This window comes from Kogia breviceps, chromosome 11 (assembly GCF_026419965.1).
Source record: "Kogia breviceps isolate mKogBre1 chromosome 11, mKogBre1 haplotype 1, whole genome shotgun sequence".
In the NCBI taxonomy this organism is placed as follows: Eukaryota; Metazoa; Chordata; class Mammalia; order Artiodactyla; family Physeteridae; genus Kogia; species Kogia breviceps.
This window is the reverse complement of record NC_081320.1, coordinates 7,779,499-7,797,028: the sequence shown is the minus strand read 5'-3', so window position 1 is coordinate 7,797,028 and position 17,530 is coordinate 7,779,499. Positions and strand designations below refer to the sequence as shown.

Here is a 17,530-nt window from a genome sequence, read left to right as displayed (position 1 = left end):
ATCAGGGCACTATCCTACATTACTGTAGTCATAATGAATAGTGACTCTATAAAATGAGAAACCACATCATATGAATATTATTAATGACAGGGGTTTTAAAAAATTATTAAAATGTCAAGAGTACAAATAGCTTTTACCAGTAGTGTTCAGACTGTAATATCAACATTAAATCAAAGTCTATGGACAGAAAAGGTAAGAGATTTAGGAGATTTTAGGGGAAATAAGGAAACACCACTGAACTTGGTACTCTATATTATAGATAGCTGCCCCAGGCAAAAAATAAATAAATAAAATGGAAATTAAGTTGATTGCAGTATTTTAATATTTTAAAGAAAAACATCAAAAATACAGATTTTTTTCTTAATTTTTACATTCTTGACAGATATAGCATCACCTACCTTTCTAAAAATAGTAGGGGTAAACAATTGTAGAAAATGTATGTTAATTAGTGGTACAACACTATGTATTTAAAAACCCTGACACACTTGTACTATCTACTGCTTTGAAGTCAGATTATGGCCTAGAGTTAATGTCACGTTGGTTCCAAAATGGAATATGGGGTCCCAGGCCAGTATTGGTAAACTGCACCTATTGTGGCACAACTTACCCAGCCATGAAAGCATAAATCACAAAGAAAAAATCAGTTTTGTAAAAACACTTTTCCCTCTTTTTATAATCTTCTTTATTTACTCCGGATAGTTAACATAACAGTATTCAATAGTGAAGTAAGCAGATTTTACACTCACTATTACTGTATGGGTAGAAAGAGCCATATGCATTTTTGTTTTTTATAAGTCATCTCAGATCACTGCGATATGGCACATGAAAACAGAGATTCAGAGGCACAACGTGAATAAATTGATTTAACACTGTCAAGCATTCAAAAGATAAATGCAATCATATAGCCAAAAAAAAATCAGTTTGAAACTTTGACCTCTCCCAAGGATATGAAGAATCTTTTCATGTGTCAGAAATCTCTATAGCAAAGATTCCTATAAGAGAGAAAAAAATTATGTAGATTAATATTTTCAACTCAATGATTTCATGATGAATAAAAAAATGTGTTCTAATATTACTTTGGTAAGACTTAGGATTTTTCCCTCAGCTTCTGTGAAGTAAAACAGATACAATGTATTTTTTCACTCAGTTTTCACAAGCTGTGATACATCCATATCATGGAATATTATGGATTCAACAATAAAAAAGAATGAACTATTGACACACACAACCTGGATGGATCTCATGGGCACTGTGCTAAGAGAGAAAAATCAGACTCAAAACCTTACATCCCATGTGTGATTCCATGTATACAACATTCTCAAAAGGACAGAATTATAGAGCAGGAGAAGAAATTAGTGTTTGCTCAGGGATAGGGAGGAGAACGAGAGGACTGTGACTATAAAAGGGTATCATGAAGGAATGAGTTCCTCGGGGCTGATGGAACAATTCAGAACATTGACTGTGATGGTGTCATATGTTCTCTGTGTAAAAAAACTGCACACAAACACAAGCGCATGTAAAACCTAGTGAAAACTGAATAAGGCCTATAGACTGGTTAATTATGTCAATGTCAGTTTCCTGGTTTGCCACTGGGGAAGCTGGGGGAAGGATATGTGGGACTATCTGTGCTATTTTTGCAACTACCTGTGAGACTGCTGTAATGATTTCAAAATTTTAAAAAGTAAAACAAAGCAAAACAAAACTGTGTTACAGTCACACAATGGAATATTACTCAGCAGTTAAAAGGAATATCCAATAATATCTGATACATACAACAAGCTGGATAAATCTCCAATATGTAGTGCTGAGTGAAAGTCAGCCACTACAGACTACAAACCACATGATTCCATTTATATGACAACTTGAAAAGGCAACACTATAGGAACAGGAAACAGATCAGTGGTTGGGGGAAAGTAAATTAAGTACATTGACTGTTGTCTGGATAATAGGTGGCAGTCAAAGGATACAATTTAAAACTAATAGCAAAAAGTTAAAATTTTTTTAAAAGGGTACTATAAGGGTACTATTAAAAGTATTAATAGAAAGGTAACCATTATAATGAAACATAAAACTTCTTGAATATCAAAAGAAATGGTCACAAGCAAAGAAGAATAATCAAATAGAGTAAATATCACATAGTAAATGCAGTTATCATAACATAAGATGATATGACAGAGTTGAGGCCAAATTTAAGTTATATCAATAATATGAAGGAGATTAACTCACCTGTTTTAAAAAAATTTCAAAATGATTCATAAAGCAAAACTCAAATCCATACTATATAAAAGCAAGATACTTAAAATGCAGTGATTCAAAAAAGTTAAAAATAAAGTGATGGACAAAGATCTACCAGGCAAATGGAGACAATAAGGAAACAGGAGTTGTAACTCTAATACCAGACAAAGTAAGTGTCAAGTCCTTCCTCCTTCCAAAAAAATTAAACACATCAGAAAATAACACTTCATAAAAGCCACATTCACAATAAAGATATGACAGCTCAGAATATCTATGCCACAAATAAAACAGCAAACCACCTATATAAAACAAAATTTATAGGAGACATAAGAAGAAATAAAAACATACTAATAATAGATTTTAAAACACCATTCTTAGTAAAACAAGTGAACAAAAATTAAACGACATTATAAAAGAACTAAATAAAATTAAAAAGGCAAATTTTTTAGATATATTATACTATACTCTGATAAGAAAGAATATATCTTCTCAAGTGCACATGAACTGTTCAAAAAAATTGATCATGCAGTAAAGTACAAAGAAAACATCAGTAGTGTCCATAAAATAGAAATATTATAGACAATAGTCTCTGATCACAATGCAATAACACTAGGAATTAAAAATGAAACCAAAACAAACAAACAAAAATGCTCTTCTCATTGAAAATTAAAAGATTTTCTATCAAATAACTCTTGGGTAAAACTGAAAATACAAACAGAAATTACAGAATTTCTGAAAAATAATGATCACAAAAACACTATATATCAGGATCTATGGGATATATTTAAAGCAGTGATCACAGAAAAATTCATAGCTCTGAATATCTGCATCAATAAAAGTGAAAGAATGGTAATAAATGAATTAAATTTCTAACTCAATACTCTAGGAAAAAAACCCAACAAAGTAAATGAAAAAGCACAAGGAAGGAAATAATATTAATAAAAACAGAAATTAATAAGAAAGAAAAACAGATTAAATCAATAAATCAAAATGCTGGTTCTCTGAAGCAATGAACAAAGTAAACAAACCATAGGCTAAGGTAATCAACAAAAAAAGGAAGAAACATACATATACAAATAAGAAATGACAACAGGATATAACTATTGATACAGAAGAAATTTTAAAATTTATAAGATATTGCACTGGTTATTTCTGTGCAAATAAATTTGAAAACCTAGATAACTTTTAGACAAATAGAGATAGAAAGCTTAAAAAGACCAATTTCCAAAGAAGCAATAGAGGACTTGCCTGGTGGTGCAGTGGTTAAGAATCCGCCTGTCATCGCAGGGGACACAGGTTCAAGCCCTGGTCTGGGAAGATCCCACATGCCGTGGAGCAACTAAGCCTGTGCGCCACAACTACTGAACCTGTGCTCCAGAGCCTGCAAGCCACAACTACTGAGCCTGTGTGCCACAACTAGTGAAGCCCACACACCTAGTGCACATGCTCTGCAACAAGAAAAGCCACAGCAATGAGAAGCCCGTGCACCGCAACAAAGTAGCACCTTCTCACCGCAACTAGAGAAAGCCCGTGCACAACAATGAAGACCCAACGCGGCCAAAAATTAATTAATTAATTAATTAATTTTTTTAAAAAGTCGTGTCAAGTCTTTAAAAAAAAGAAGCAATAGAAAAAGTTATTAAGGAAGTACACCCCACAAAAAAAAAAAAAAGAACCAAGGCTACGTGGTTTGATAGGTAAACTCACCCAAATCTTTAGAGATCAAAAATTCCCCAATTATATAACTTGTTTCAAAGCACGGTAAACAAAAAATTTTCAAATTCTTTTTTTGAAACAAATATTACATTGATATCTCAACTTGATAAAAATAGCACAGAGAGGGCTTCCCTGGTGGCGCAGTGGTTGAGAATCCGCCTGCCGATGCAGGAGACACGGGTTCGTGCCCTGGTTCGGGAAGATCCCACATGCCGCGGAGCAACTAAGCCCGTGAGCCATGGCCGCTAGGCCTGTGCGTCCGGAGCCTGTGCGCCACAACAGGAGAGGCCACAACAGTGAGAGGCCCGCATACCGCAAAAAAAAAAAAAAAAAAAAAAAAAAAATAGCACAGAGAGAAAATTACAGACCAATATCACTTACGAATATTGATACACAGATCTAAAATAAATGAAATAGTAGTGAACACCGACAAAATAATACACTATGACCAAGTAGGGGCTATGCCAGAAATTCAAAGATGGTTCAGTACTTGAAAATCTATTAATATAATTCACATATTAATAGTTCTAAAGAGAAAAAACATATCTTCATAGATGATAAAAAGGCCCTTGCCAAAAACATCCTTTCCTAATAAAAAGTCTTGAAAAAATAGTAATGAGTAGTATTTCCTTAATATCATAAAACATATAAACCTCAATCCTAAAGCCAGTATCTTACTTAATGGGCAAACCCCATTGGCATTCCCACCACAGGTCAGAATTGAAACAAGAATGTCCACTTTTGCCACAGCTATTTATCATTATTCTGATGATACTGGCAAATGCAATCAACTAGAGAATACAATTCAAGAGATACATATAGGAAAAGAAGAAACAAAATTATCTCTTTTTGCAGATAACATGATAGTATATTTGGAAACCCCTCAAGATTCAATGACAAAACTTAATGAAACAGTAAAAGAATTTAGCAAGGTAATGTGATAGAAAATTAACATGCAAAAATAGCATCTTTTGAAGATATAATGAATGGAGGAAACCCTGTTTATGATAGCAACAAAAAATAATAAAATATTTAGGAATGAACTTCGTTCAAAACCTCAATAAAGAAAAAAACTACAAGCCATTCCTGAAAGACACAAAGCAAATTTGAACAAACGGAAAGACATCTCTTCTTCTTGGTTAGGATATCTCAACATAATCAAGAAAAATGAACAATGAAAGCAAATTGAAACAAATGAATCTAATGTATTTCAAATGTATACCATAACCACAGTGAAAGGAGAAAAAAAAGAATTAATCCAAGTAAGTTACGAACACAGTATTTGACTACATGCCCTCAAGATTTGGGAAAGGTAATGTATAGGGATAGAAAGGAGGAATTGCAAACAGATTCTGAACTTTTTTTTACGTTGGCCTGTTTATTGTAGTGACATAGATGAAGACATTTTGAAAGTATTTTAGATGCATTCTGGGGTTGAGCAGATGAATACCTGCATTGCTGTTGTTGAGCAAATGTGCTGATGTTAAACCAGGGCTCTCACTGGAGAAGAAAGGATGTACAAATACAGAACGGAAGGGGGCAAGGGAGAAACCTGTGAGGATGGTTCAAACTGGAGGTATTAGTTACTGTAAAAAAAAAAAAATTCTGTTGGGGTGGGTGGTGGAGAGGGCAAGAGAGAGAGAGGGAGGAACAAGTGCAAGAGTGTGAGTGCATGAGACAGCACGTGTTGTCTCATAAACACAGAAAAAGCAAATGCGGTAAAATTTTAATAATAGCGAGTATGGGTAAAAGGTTGCACAGATGTTCTTTGTATTATTTTATTTTTATTATTATTTATTTTATTTATTACTATTTATTGTTTTATTTTTTGTTAACTTCTTGTAAGTTTGAAATTATTTCTAAATAAAAATGTTTTTATGAAATTTGTGACATACAGGAGTATATCTAAAATATTTTCCTCTGAAAAATTAGCCTATTATTTTCCTGAAGTATATGGATTTTATGGTGCTGTAATAATTAGCCAATATCTTGTCAATGAAAGTATATGAAAAAACTGTATATTGTAGAAAAAAAAAGAAAATCAGATTTTAAAAATATAATTTATGTAGACATTAGATAAAATAGACTTTTAACATATTTACATAAGATGAATTATCAAAATACTTTATTTTTATGTCTACATATCTAATTATGTAATGATGTTTAAATAGCACTATTCATGGTAGACTGTTACAGAGTTTTCTTACCCCCTCAGATATTCAGTTTTTATTGCTATATGGTTCCCGAAGAATGGATCCTTAAACCACTTACTCTTCTAATGATCGATCCAGGCCTCGGTCAGGAGATCGATGGTGAGCACGTTCTGGTGAGTGACACTTTGTGTTTGGCTTTATTGTGGAACTCACATGATAAGCATTACTTGAGTAATTTTGACGGCGAAGTTCTTGCACAGCTCTTTCCCTAAAGCAAAACAGTGAGACTTTTACTAAACTTTATATCCAGCGACATTATTAACACTGTCGTAGAACTATAGTTCAAATCATGCTTTAAAATCTAAGCATCATGAAATAATCAAAATCTGTGGTTATCCAAGGAACAATGCTTTCCAGGCTGAACGTGGCATAGAGACACTTACCTTTCAAAGCGCTCTGTCCCTAGTTGTCTCTTGGTAATGTCTAAATCAGCTTCCAACTGCGTTATGACGTTCCTGAACTGGGCCACGTCTCTACTCTGGATGGCCCTGTGTAAAAGAATGTGAGTGACAGTTAATTACAGGTAAAATACGGCTACGACTCCTAGAGTACATGAAACCATGTTGGCAATGGTTTCTCAGCTGGATCCAAGCAAAATTGTCATTTTCATAGATGTATTAGTGCATCTAAAATATGCCAGCTTTAGAAGTAGTAAATGTGCAAAGTAGCCTACTAAAAGCCTAAGCTGTCCCAGCCCCATTCCATTAGTTAAACGTTTTTTGTCTCAGTTTCCCCATGTTTAGAGGGGTACTATTATCTATTATCTACCTATATTACTTATTTACTGCAGATCATTTTTACAAGTGTACTTTAAGGTATTAGGTGCATAGTCCAGTGCATACTAGCACCATGATGAATGCATGTGTATATATGTACATTTAATTGACCAAATGCCTTATATATACTTGCAATGAAATTTGATATATCTACTGTTAAAAACAAAATCTCTTCAATTTAACAGGATCTTCCTTAGGGCTAAACACTGCCTCCAAAACCCTGTGATAAGGCACACTACCGTAAGGCGGATGACAGAGGTGAACGCTGCTTGCACAGAACATTCTATCCTCTCTGCTGGCTTTCAGGACTGCGTTACAGACTGCTGGAGTCTAAACTTTAGAGACTAAGAACACACAACTTTATCAGGCTTACTTGATACTGCTCCCAGCCAGTCTAAAACAGAATGTACCCCTTAAGGTGGGCGTGTCGGCACACTTCACTGAGGCAATTTCCACCTACGGCTTGAGGAAATGATCCTGCAGAACTGGTTGAAGGTACCCCAAAAGCCCAGCTGCAGTGATTGAAAAGAATGACTCAATCACAGCTGCCAAAACCTAAAATCAGTTTCTGAAGGAAACGGGCCCTGGCTTCGCAGCCTTTGCTTAGTCGGGGGCTCCTACAAGTGGCTGATTCCTGAGACCATGATTCCTGTCCTTCCCCACGTCCCCTGCTCGGTTGGGAGGGCAGAGTTGAGGCTGGATGAAAAAGTGTTATAGGCGGGACAGATAAGAACAGTGGCTAAGGGTCCCCATGAAGTTTTGTGAGAGGTGAGTTTAATAATAAAATATTAAGTTTAATAATAAAATAGTTTAATAAAAATATTAGTTTAATATTTTAATAATAAAATATTCACTATGTTTAATAATAAAATATTCACTATGCAGGCAGGCATTCCCACCTAATCCTCCTGTCTTGTAAATAAGGTGCTAACGGTATTAGGGATTCTTAAAATAAAAAAAGTCAAAATCAATGCTCTGGGGGAAGTCTTCAGCATTCTGTAAATGCAGTAGTTCTTCCAGGTAACCAGTATACACTTACAGGTACATAGGGAAATATTATGTGACAAATGAAAAGACGGTAGCACTACCAGGTAGGTCCATAAATAGAAAAATTATTCTGGTTTCAGAAGTGCTTAATTTCTTCTAATCTGGTTATTTCCTAAAGGCATTATGTTAGGTGTTCATTTATACCCAAACAATCAACAAAGATGGTTAAACTTAAATTTAGATTAATTTAGATAAACATATAATAGAAATAAGTACTAAATCTTAGATAAATCACAATATTTGGGGTCCTCAGTTTAATTAATAGCAAATTATGGCACTAAATTGTCTGAATGCCAGCTTTAAAATTCTATCAATCTATAAAGTACCAAAAATTTAGAAATATGACTTTATGTTATCATATTGCTAACCAACTCACATTTTGTTTTCTGCCAAACAAAGGTGTTCTTTAAGAAGCTGAATTTCAGATTCTTTTTCTTGAAGTGCTATCTGAGACTGATATTCTTTGTCTCGATTGGCCACCAGCAAAGCTTCTAGATTCTGCATGGAGATTCTCTCATTTGTCATCTGACTCCTGAGGAGTTCTATTTCAGAACGAGCAGAATCCAACTCATTCTCCATCTGTACAATAATAGGAAGATACCTATACTTATTCCTATTTGTTCACTTAACTGATGTATTATCAGAGACTCATAAAATGTCTGTATTATGTTATAAATTGACAACCACTTTTAATTTCTTGATTAGAAATTGTGTCCTCCTTCTTACCAGATACACACACGCACACACACTGAGTATCACTTTCCCCAACTCTCTGATAATATCAGAAAGTTCATTAATTTAAGTAAAGAGTTATTAATCTCAAACTTCAAACAATTTCCATTTCCAGCTTTGATATTTCTTAGTTTATTTCTGCAAGACTGACATGGTAGTATCTGTAACTACTGCTTTGTCCTGAGTTGGTTGAATTATAAACACCTAATTTCCTGACGGAATGTCATCGTGCTCCATAGTTAAGAAAGATAAGGAGTAATTGCACTTTCCCTCTCTTGCATGATCCTGTGGAAAACTTCACTTTTTGAAAAGGTTATCTTGAGCCTAAAATACGTTCTGTAAGCCAAATGTTTCTTCAAAAGGAGGAAAACCAGACATCACTATATAGATTCCTTATCTCATAATACACATTTATAATAATTTATATATGCATTTAAAAAGTCAAATGTAAAAAGATAAAACCCTAAGAAAAAGAAGTTAAATAAAAATGAAATTATTAGGAAAGGGGTGGGCAGGTAGGGGAAGAACTTTTTAGACTAGATACAATTAAAAAATGATGTCTGACTGTAGAAAAAACAATCATATTTATACTCATTATAAACAAACAAAATTTACGAGGAAAAAAAACAGATGAAAATAAACTCAGTAAATAGTTAATATCTTATTCATATAAGGAAGATGAACAAACTGATGAGAAATATGAACTAATGATGTGAACAGAAAATGTACAATTTACAGCTAATTAGTAAACATATAGAATAACTTACCCTTACTAATAGTCAAAGAAATAGAAATTAAATCAAGACGGTACTTGTAGTCCAGGATTTCTTAACTTTGACACTACTGATCTTTGGGGTTGGACGTTTATTCGGTGTAGGGAGCTGCCCTATGCATTACAGTATGTTTAGTGGCATCCCTGGCCTCTACTTACCAGAGATCCATAGCATCCCCCGACCCTGGTTGTGACAGCCAAAAATGTCTATCGACATTGCTAAGTGTTTCCTGGGGAGCAAAATCTCTTTCAGGTGAACCAATGTTGTAGTTTATCAAACTGGCAAATCTCTTAGTTTTTGTGTTGATTAACATTAAAATGGGCAATGGTAATCTCATATACCTTGCTGGCAGGAATATAAAAATGGAGGATTGCATTTTTGGTAACAGCTTTATTGGAATATAATTCACATACCATACAACTTGCCCATTTAAATTGTACAAGTCAATGGTTTTTAGTATATTAACAGAGTTGTATGCTCATACCACAATCTCACAATCTATTGCGAGAACTTTTTCATCATCCCAAAATGAAACCCAGCACACATTAGCAGTCATTGCCCCACTCCTACCCCAGCACTAGCCCTAGACAATCCCTAATCTATTTTCTGTCTCTATGATCTGCTTTATTTTAAACATTTCATATAAATGGAATCATACAATGTGTGTGTGGTCTTATGGGACTGCCTTCCTTCACTTAGTGTAATGTTTTCAAGAGTCATCCATGTTTTAGCAGGTATTAGTACTTCATTACTTCTATTGCCAAGTAATATTCCCTTGCATAGATGTAGGAATATTTGAGCTATTTACACTTTTTGGCTATTATAAATAATGCTGATAAGAACATTTGTGTATAAGTTTTTACATGGACCTATGTTTTCATTCTTCTTTGATAAATAGGAGTGGGATTTCTGGACTTTACGGTAATCCTATTTTTTCACATTTTGAGGAACTGCCAAGATGTTTTCCAAAGAGGCCTATTTTACATTCCCACCAGCAATGTATGAGGGTTCCAAGTTTTCTACATCTTTGCCAACGTTTGCTATTGTCTTTTTAAAATTATAGCCATCCTTGTGGATATGAAATGGTATAGTTTTGTTTTGCATTTCTCTGATTGTTAATGATGTTGAGCATCTTTTCATGTGCTTTTTGCCCATTTATGTAGTGTCTATAGAGAAATGTCTATTGAGATCCTTTCCCCATTTTTTGAGTTGGGTTATTACTAAGTTGCAAGAGTCCTTTATATACTCGATACAAATCTCTTATTAGATATATGATTTGCAACTGTTTTCCCCATTCTGTACATTGTCTTTTTACTTTGTTGATATCATTTGCAGCACAGAAGTTTTTTATTTTGATGAAGTCCTTCTAATCTATTTTTTCTTCTGTTGTACTTTTGATGTGACTCTAAAAAAGCATTACCTAACCCAAGGTCACAAAGATTTATTTGTATGGTCTCTTCTTAAGAGTTTTATAATTTTAACTCATATATAGGCCTATAAAACATTTGAAGTTAATTTTTGTATATGGTCTGTGATAGGAATCCAACTTCATTCTTCTCCATGTAGATGTTCAGTTGTCCCAGTAGCATTTGTTGAAAAGACTATTCTTCCCCTATTAAATTGTATTGCTACCAATTTTTTGGAAATCATTTCATCACAAATGTAACAGTTTATTTCTGGACTCTCAATTCTGTTCCATTGACCTATATATCTTTCCTTATGCTAGTACTACACTGTCTTGATTACTATAGACAGTTTTGAAATTGGGAAGTGCTTTGACTTTGTTCTTCTTTTTCAAGATTGTTTTGGCTATTCTGGGTCACTTGCACTTCCATATTAATTTTATGTCGTCTTGTCAGTTTCAATGAGGAAGCCAGCTGGGATTCTAATAGGCATTGTATTGAATTTGTAGACCAATTTGGGGTAGTATTGCCATTTTAACAGTGTTAAGTCTTCTGATCCAGGGATGTGGGATGTCTTTCCTTTTATTTGTGTCTTTAATTTCTCTCTCTCTTTCTATCTCTTTATCTAGTTCTCTCCAAACTGGAAATAACAGATGTCTTTCAAAGGATGAATGATTAAACAAACTATGTTACAGGAATGAACCACTAATATATGCAACAACCTGGATGAATCTTCAGAGAAGTATGCTGAGTGAAAAAATCCAATCCCAAAAGTTTACATATCATATGATCCTATCTATTTAACATTCTTGAAGTGACAAAATTTACAAGTGGAGAACAGATTAGCTGTTTGTTTCCAGGGGTTAAGGAGAGGTTGTGGATAGGAGGGTAGTAGATAGTGCTAAAAAAGGGCAACATGATGGGTCCTGTGATAGAAATGTTCCATATCCTGCCTGAAACAATGTCAAAAGCCTGGTTGAGATATTATACTATGGTTTTGCAAGATGTTACCATTGGGGGAGGCCAGGTAAAGGAGACACAACATTTCTTTGTATAGTTTCTTATAATTGCATGTGAATCTACAATTATCTCAAAATCAAAAGTTTAACTTAGAAACATTATTTGACTGTCCCTTATATGCATAGTACAGCTGAAGAAATACAAAGATAAATAAAATAGTTCTTGCACTTGAAATACAGCTTATTATGGGGATAAACATATATACATAAATAACTAAATTCTAAGGCAAAAAAATTTATGTCAGGAGTATTTAAAAATACTATAAGAATTAGCCTGATGACTTCACACCCATCTGGATAGTTATTAGCAAAAGAGAGAGAGAGGTGGGGGGAAGGAGGGAGGGAGGGAGGCGGGTAGAGAGAGAGAAAAAGAAAGAAAGAAAGAAAGAGAGAAAGAGAGAAAGAAAGGCTAAAAAACAAGTGTTGGCAAGGATGTAGAGAAATTGGAACACTTGTGCACTGTCAGTGGGAATGTAAAATGGTACAGCTGCTTTAGAAAACAGTATGGAGATTCCTCAAAAAATTAAAAATAGAATTACCATATGATTACCATATGATCCAGAAATCCAACTTCTGGGTAGAGACCCAAACAAAAGGAAAGCAGCATCTTGAAGAGAGATTTATACACCCATGTTTATAGCAGCATTATTCACAATAGCTAAAACATGGAAGCAACCCAAGTGTCCACAAACTGACAAATAAATAAGCAAACTGTGGTATATTCACTCAATGGAATATTGTTCAGCCTTCAAAAGGAAAGAGAGGGTGGAGTCAAGATGGCAGTGTGGGAAGATGTGGAGTTAGCTTCTCCCCACAACTAGGGTGCCTGCTGGCTGCTGGTGGGGGACTCTGACACCCAAGGAGATGGGAGGAACCCCAAAGTGAACCAGTAGGATGTAGGGGGACTGAGGGGGGAGGAGAAATGGAGGCCAGACAGGATCCGTGCCCCCTAAGGCCAGGGAGATCAGGAGAGGCAGATGGGAGGGACTCTCCTGGAAGACAGGGAGAGGAACGGAGGGCCATCGCCTGGCCCACTAGAGCCGGGGAGCCTGCTGAGCTCCCAGGCTGGTTCCCCCTATCCAAAGCCCAATCCAGGCCACATGCGTCCTTGGGGGCATAGCAGGGAGGCTGGAGAGATCAGGAGATGCAGGTGGGAGGGGCCATCCAGGAGGAGCGGGAGAGGAGCAGAGGATGACTTTCCTGCCCACTTGGGCCCAGGGAGCCTGCTGAGCTCCCAGGCTGGTCCCCTGCCCTCCAAGGCCACCCACCCCTCATTGGTCCTGGGGACATAGGAGGGAGGCCAGGGAGATCAGGAGAGGCAGGTGGGAGGGGCCATCCTAGACCGGAGGAGCAGGAGAGGAGAGGAGAGGAGGGCATTTGCCCTACCCACTCAAGCCCAGGAAGCCTGCTGGGCTCCCAGGTAAGGTTCCCTGCCTTCTAAGACCAGGGGTGGGGGGCATGCCTGGGCCCCTTTTGTTCCTAGAGCCTAAGCCCCAACCCCCCACAGCCCCCAGGGTCTTTTCCAGCCCTGTGGGTCCTAAGCATAGGCCCTGCCCACCACCCAAACCTCGCCCTTGCTTAGGCCCTGCCCTCCACAGCCAAGAACTTCCCCCCACCCCTTTTTTTTTCCCTTTTCCCTCCTCTTTTTTACTATTGGGGTACTGATGTACCTTCTGGTTGTTTATTCATCTATATTTTTATTTTTGTATTCTTTCTAACATATCTGTTAGTTTCCAGGGTAAGGCTGAAGCTCCCGTGGTGGGAGCTCCGAGTCTGAACCACTGGACTAACAGAGAACCTCAGACCCCAGGGAATATTCATCAGAGTGAGGTCTCACAGAGTTCCTCATCTCAGCACCAAGACCCAGCCTACAAACCCCAATGTTGGAAGCCTCAGGGCAAATACCCAGTAAGACAGGAACACAATCCCACTCATTAAAAAAAAAAAAAAAAAAAAAAAAAATGAGACGGCAAAAAAATATGTCACAGATGAAGCAGCAAGATAAAAACCTACAAGACCAAATAAATGAAGAGGAAATAGGCAATCTATCTGAAAAAGAATTCAGAGTAATGATAGTAAAGATGATCCAGAATCTCAGAAGTAGAATGGAGGCACAGATTGAGAAAATACAAGAAATGTTTAACAAAGATCTAGAAGAACTAAAGAACAAACAAACAGAGATGAACAATACAATAACTGAAATGAAACATACACTAGAAGGAATCAATAACAGAATAACTGAGGCAGAAGAACGAATAAGTGAGCTGGATTACAAAATGGTGGAAATAACTGCAGAGGAGCAGAATAAAAAAAAAAGAATGAAAAGAATTGAGGACAGTCTCAGAGACCTCTGAGACAACACTAAACACACCAACATTTGAATTATAGGGGTCCCAAGAGAAGAAGACAAAAAGAAAGGGTCTGAGAAAATATTTGAAGAGATTATAGTGGAAAACTTCCCTAACATGGGAAAGGAAATAGTCACCAAAGTCCAGGAAGCACAGAGAGTCCCCTACAGGATAAACCCTAGGAAAAACACACCAAGATACATATTAATCAAACTAACAAAAATTAAATTCAAAGAAAAAATATTAAAAGCAGCAAGGGAAAAACAAAAAATAACATACAAAGGAATCCCTGTAAGGTTATCAGCTGATTTTTCAGCAGAAATTCTGCAGGTCAGAAGGGAATGGCAGGATATGTTTAAAGTGATGAAAGAGAAAAACCTACAACCAAGATTACTCTACCCAACAGGATCTCATTCAGATTCGATGGAGAAGTCAAAAGCTTTTCAGACAAGCAAAAGCTAAGAGAATTCAGCACCACCAAACCAGCTTTAAAACAAATGCTAAAGAAACTTCTCTAGGCAGAAAACACAAGAGAAGAAAAAAAACCCACAAAAACAAACCCAAAGCAATTAAGAAAATGATAATAGGAACATACATATCAATGATAACCTTGAATGTAAATGGATTAAATGCCCCAAATAAAAGACACAGACTGGCTGAATGGATACAAAAACAAGACCCATATATATGCTGTCTACAAGGGACCCACTTCAAACCTAGAGACACATACAGACTGAAAGTGAACACATGGAAAAAAATATTCCATGCAAATGGAAATCAAAAGAAAGCTGGAGTCGCAATACTCATATCAGATAAAGTAGACTTTAAAATAAAGACTGTTACAAGAGATAAGGCGGGGCACTACATAATGATCAAAGGATCAATCCAAGAAGAAGATATAACAATTATAAATGTTTATGCACCCAACATAGGAGCACCTCAATACATAAGGCAAATGCAAACAATCATGAAAGGAGAAATCAAGAGTAACACAGTAATAGTAGGGGACATGAACACCCCACTTACACCAATGGACAGATCATCCAAAATGAAAATAAATACAGAAACACAAACTTTAAATAACACAATAGCCCAGATAGATCTAACTAATATTTATAGAATATTCCACCCAAAAGTGGCAGAATACACTTTCTTCTCAAGTGCACATGGAACATTCTCCAGGATAGATCACATCTTGGGTCACAAATCAAGCCTTGGGAAATTAAAGAAAATTGAAATTGTATCAAGCATCTTTTTCTGACCACAACGCTATGATATTGGAAATCAATTACAGGAAAAAAATCTGTAAAAAAACACAAATACATGAGGCTAAACAGTGCACTACTAAATAACCAAGAGACCACTGAAGAAAACGAAGAAGAAATTTTAAAAAATCTAGAAGCAAATGACAATGAAAACATGACGACCCAAAACCTATGGGATGCAGCAAAAGCAGTTCTAAAAGGGAAGTTTATAGCAATTCAATCTCACCTCAAGAAACAAGAAAAATCTCAAATAAACAATCTAACCCTACACTTGAAACAACTAGAGAAAAAAGAACAAAGAAAACCCAAAGTCAGTGGAAGGAAAGAAATCATAAAGATCAGAGCAGAAATAAATGAAATAGAAACAAAGAAAACAATAGCAAAGATCAATAAAACTAAAAGCTGTTTTTTTGAGAAGATAAACAAAATTGATAAACCCTTAGCCAGACTCATCAAGAAAAGAAGGGTGAGGATGCAAACAGATAAAATTAGAAATGAAAGAGGAGAAATCACAACTGACACTGCAAAAGTACAAAGGATTATAAGAGACTACTATAAACAACTATATGCCAATAAAATGGACAACCATGAAGAAATGGACAAATTCTTAGAAATGTACAATTTTCCAAGACTGAACCAGGAAGAATTAGAAAACAAAAACAGACTTATCACAAGTAATGAAATTGAAACCATAATTAAAAATCTTCCAACAAACAAAAGTCCAGGACCAGGGGGCTTCACAGGCGAATTCTATCAACCACTTAGAGAAGAGCTAATACCCATCCTTCTCAAACTCTTCCAAAAAATTGCAGAGGGAGAAACACTCCCAAATTCATTCTATGAAGCCACCATCACCCTGATACCCAAACCAGAAAAAGATATCACAAAAAAAGAAAATTATAGAACAATATCACTGATGAACATAGATGCAAAAATCTCGAACAAAATACTAGCAAACAGAATCCAACAGCACATTAAAAGGATCATATACCATGATTAAGTGGGATTTATCCCAGGGATGCAAGGACTCTTCAAAATCTGCAAATCAATCAATGTGATATGCCACAATAACAAATTAAGGAATAAAACCCAAATGATCATCTCAATAGATACAGAAAAAGCTTTTGACAAAATTCAACACCCATTTATGATCAAAACTCTCCAGAAAATGGGCATAGAGGGAACCTACCTCAACATAATAAAGGCCGTATGTGACAAACGCACAGCAAGCATCATACTCAATGGTGAAAAACTAAAAGCATTTCCACTAAGATCAGGAAAAAGACAAGGAAGTCCACTCTCACCACTCTTATTCAACATAGTTTTGGAAGTTCTAGCTACAGCAATCAGAGAAGAAAAAGAAATAAAAGGAATACAAATTGGAAAAGAAGTAGTAAAACTGTCACTGTTTGTCGAGGATATGATACTATACATAGAAAATCCTAGAGATGCCACCAGAAAACTACTAGAAGTAATCAAAGTATTTGGTAAGGTTGCAGGATACAAAATTAATGCACAGAAATCTCTGGCATTTCTATACACCAACAATGAAAAATCAGAAAGAGAAATTAAGGAAACACTCCCATTTACCATTGCATCAAAAAGAATAAAATACCTAGGAATAAACCTGCCTAAGGAGGTGAAAGACTTGTACTCAGAAAACTGTAAAACACCGATGAAAGAAATCAAAGATAACATAAACAGATGGAGAAATATACCATGTTCTTGGATTGGAAGAATCAATATTGTGAAAATGACTATACTACCCAAAGCAATCTACAGATTCAATGCAATCCCTTTCAAACTACCAATGGCATTCTTCACAGAATTAGAACAAAAAATTTTACAATTCATATGGAAACACAAAAGACCCTGAATAGCCAAAGTAATCTTGAGAAAGAAAAATGGAGTTGGAGGAATCAGGCTCCCCAACTTCAAACTATACCACAAAGCTACAGTAATCAAGAAAGTATGGTACTGGCACAAAAACAGAAATATAGATC

General features: G+C 35.7%; 1 protein-coding gene across 7 annotated transcripts in view; it reads right to left on the bottom strand.

Moving 5' to 3' along the window:
- Positions 1-301: 301 nt before the first annotated feature.
- TSGA10 (testis specific 10) overlaps positions 302-17,530 on the bottom strand; it is a 104,542-nt gene continuing 87,313 nt past the window's right edge. For 5 of the 7 annotated variants that reach the window (XM_067007105.1, XM_059079763.2, XM_067007104.1 and 2 more), the window contains 4 exons: positions 8,364-8,566; positions 6,548-6,652; positions 6,223-6,372; positions 679-992 (listed from right to left, as the gene is read on the bottom strand). In XM_067007105.1, coding sequence (XP_066863206.1) covers positions 968-992; positions 6,223-6,372; positions 6,548-6,652; positions 8,364-8,566 — 483 coding nt within the window. In that variant the 3' untranslated portion in view covers positions 679-967. Of the gene's footprint in view, positions 993-6,222; positions 6,373-6,547; positions 6,653-8,363; positions 8,567-17,530 lie in introns of all 7 variants that reach the window. The other 2 variants (XM_067007106.1, XM_067007107.1) reach the window with 2 other exon arrangements.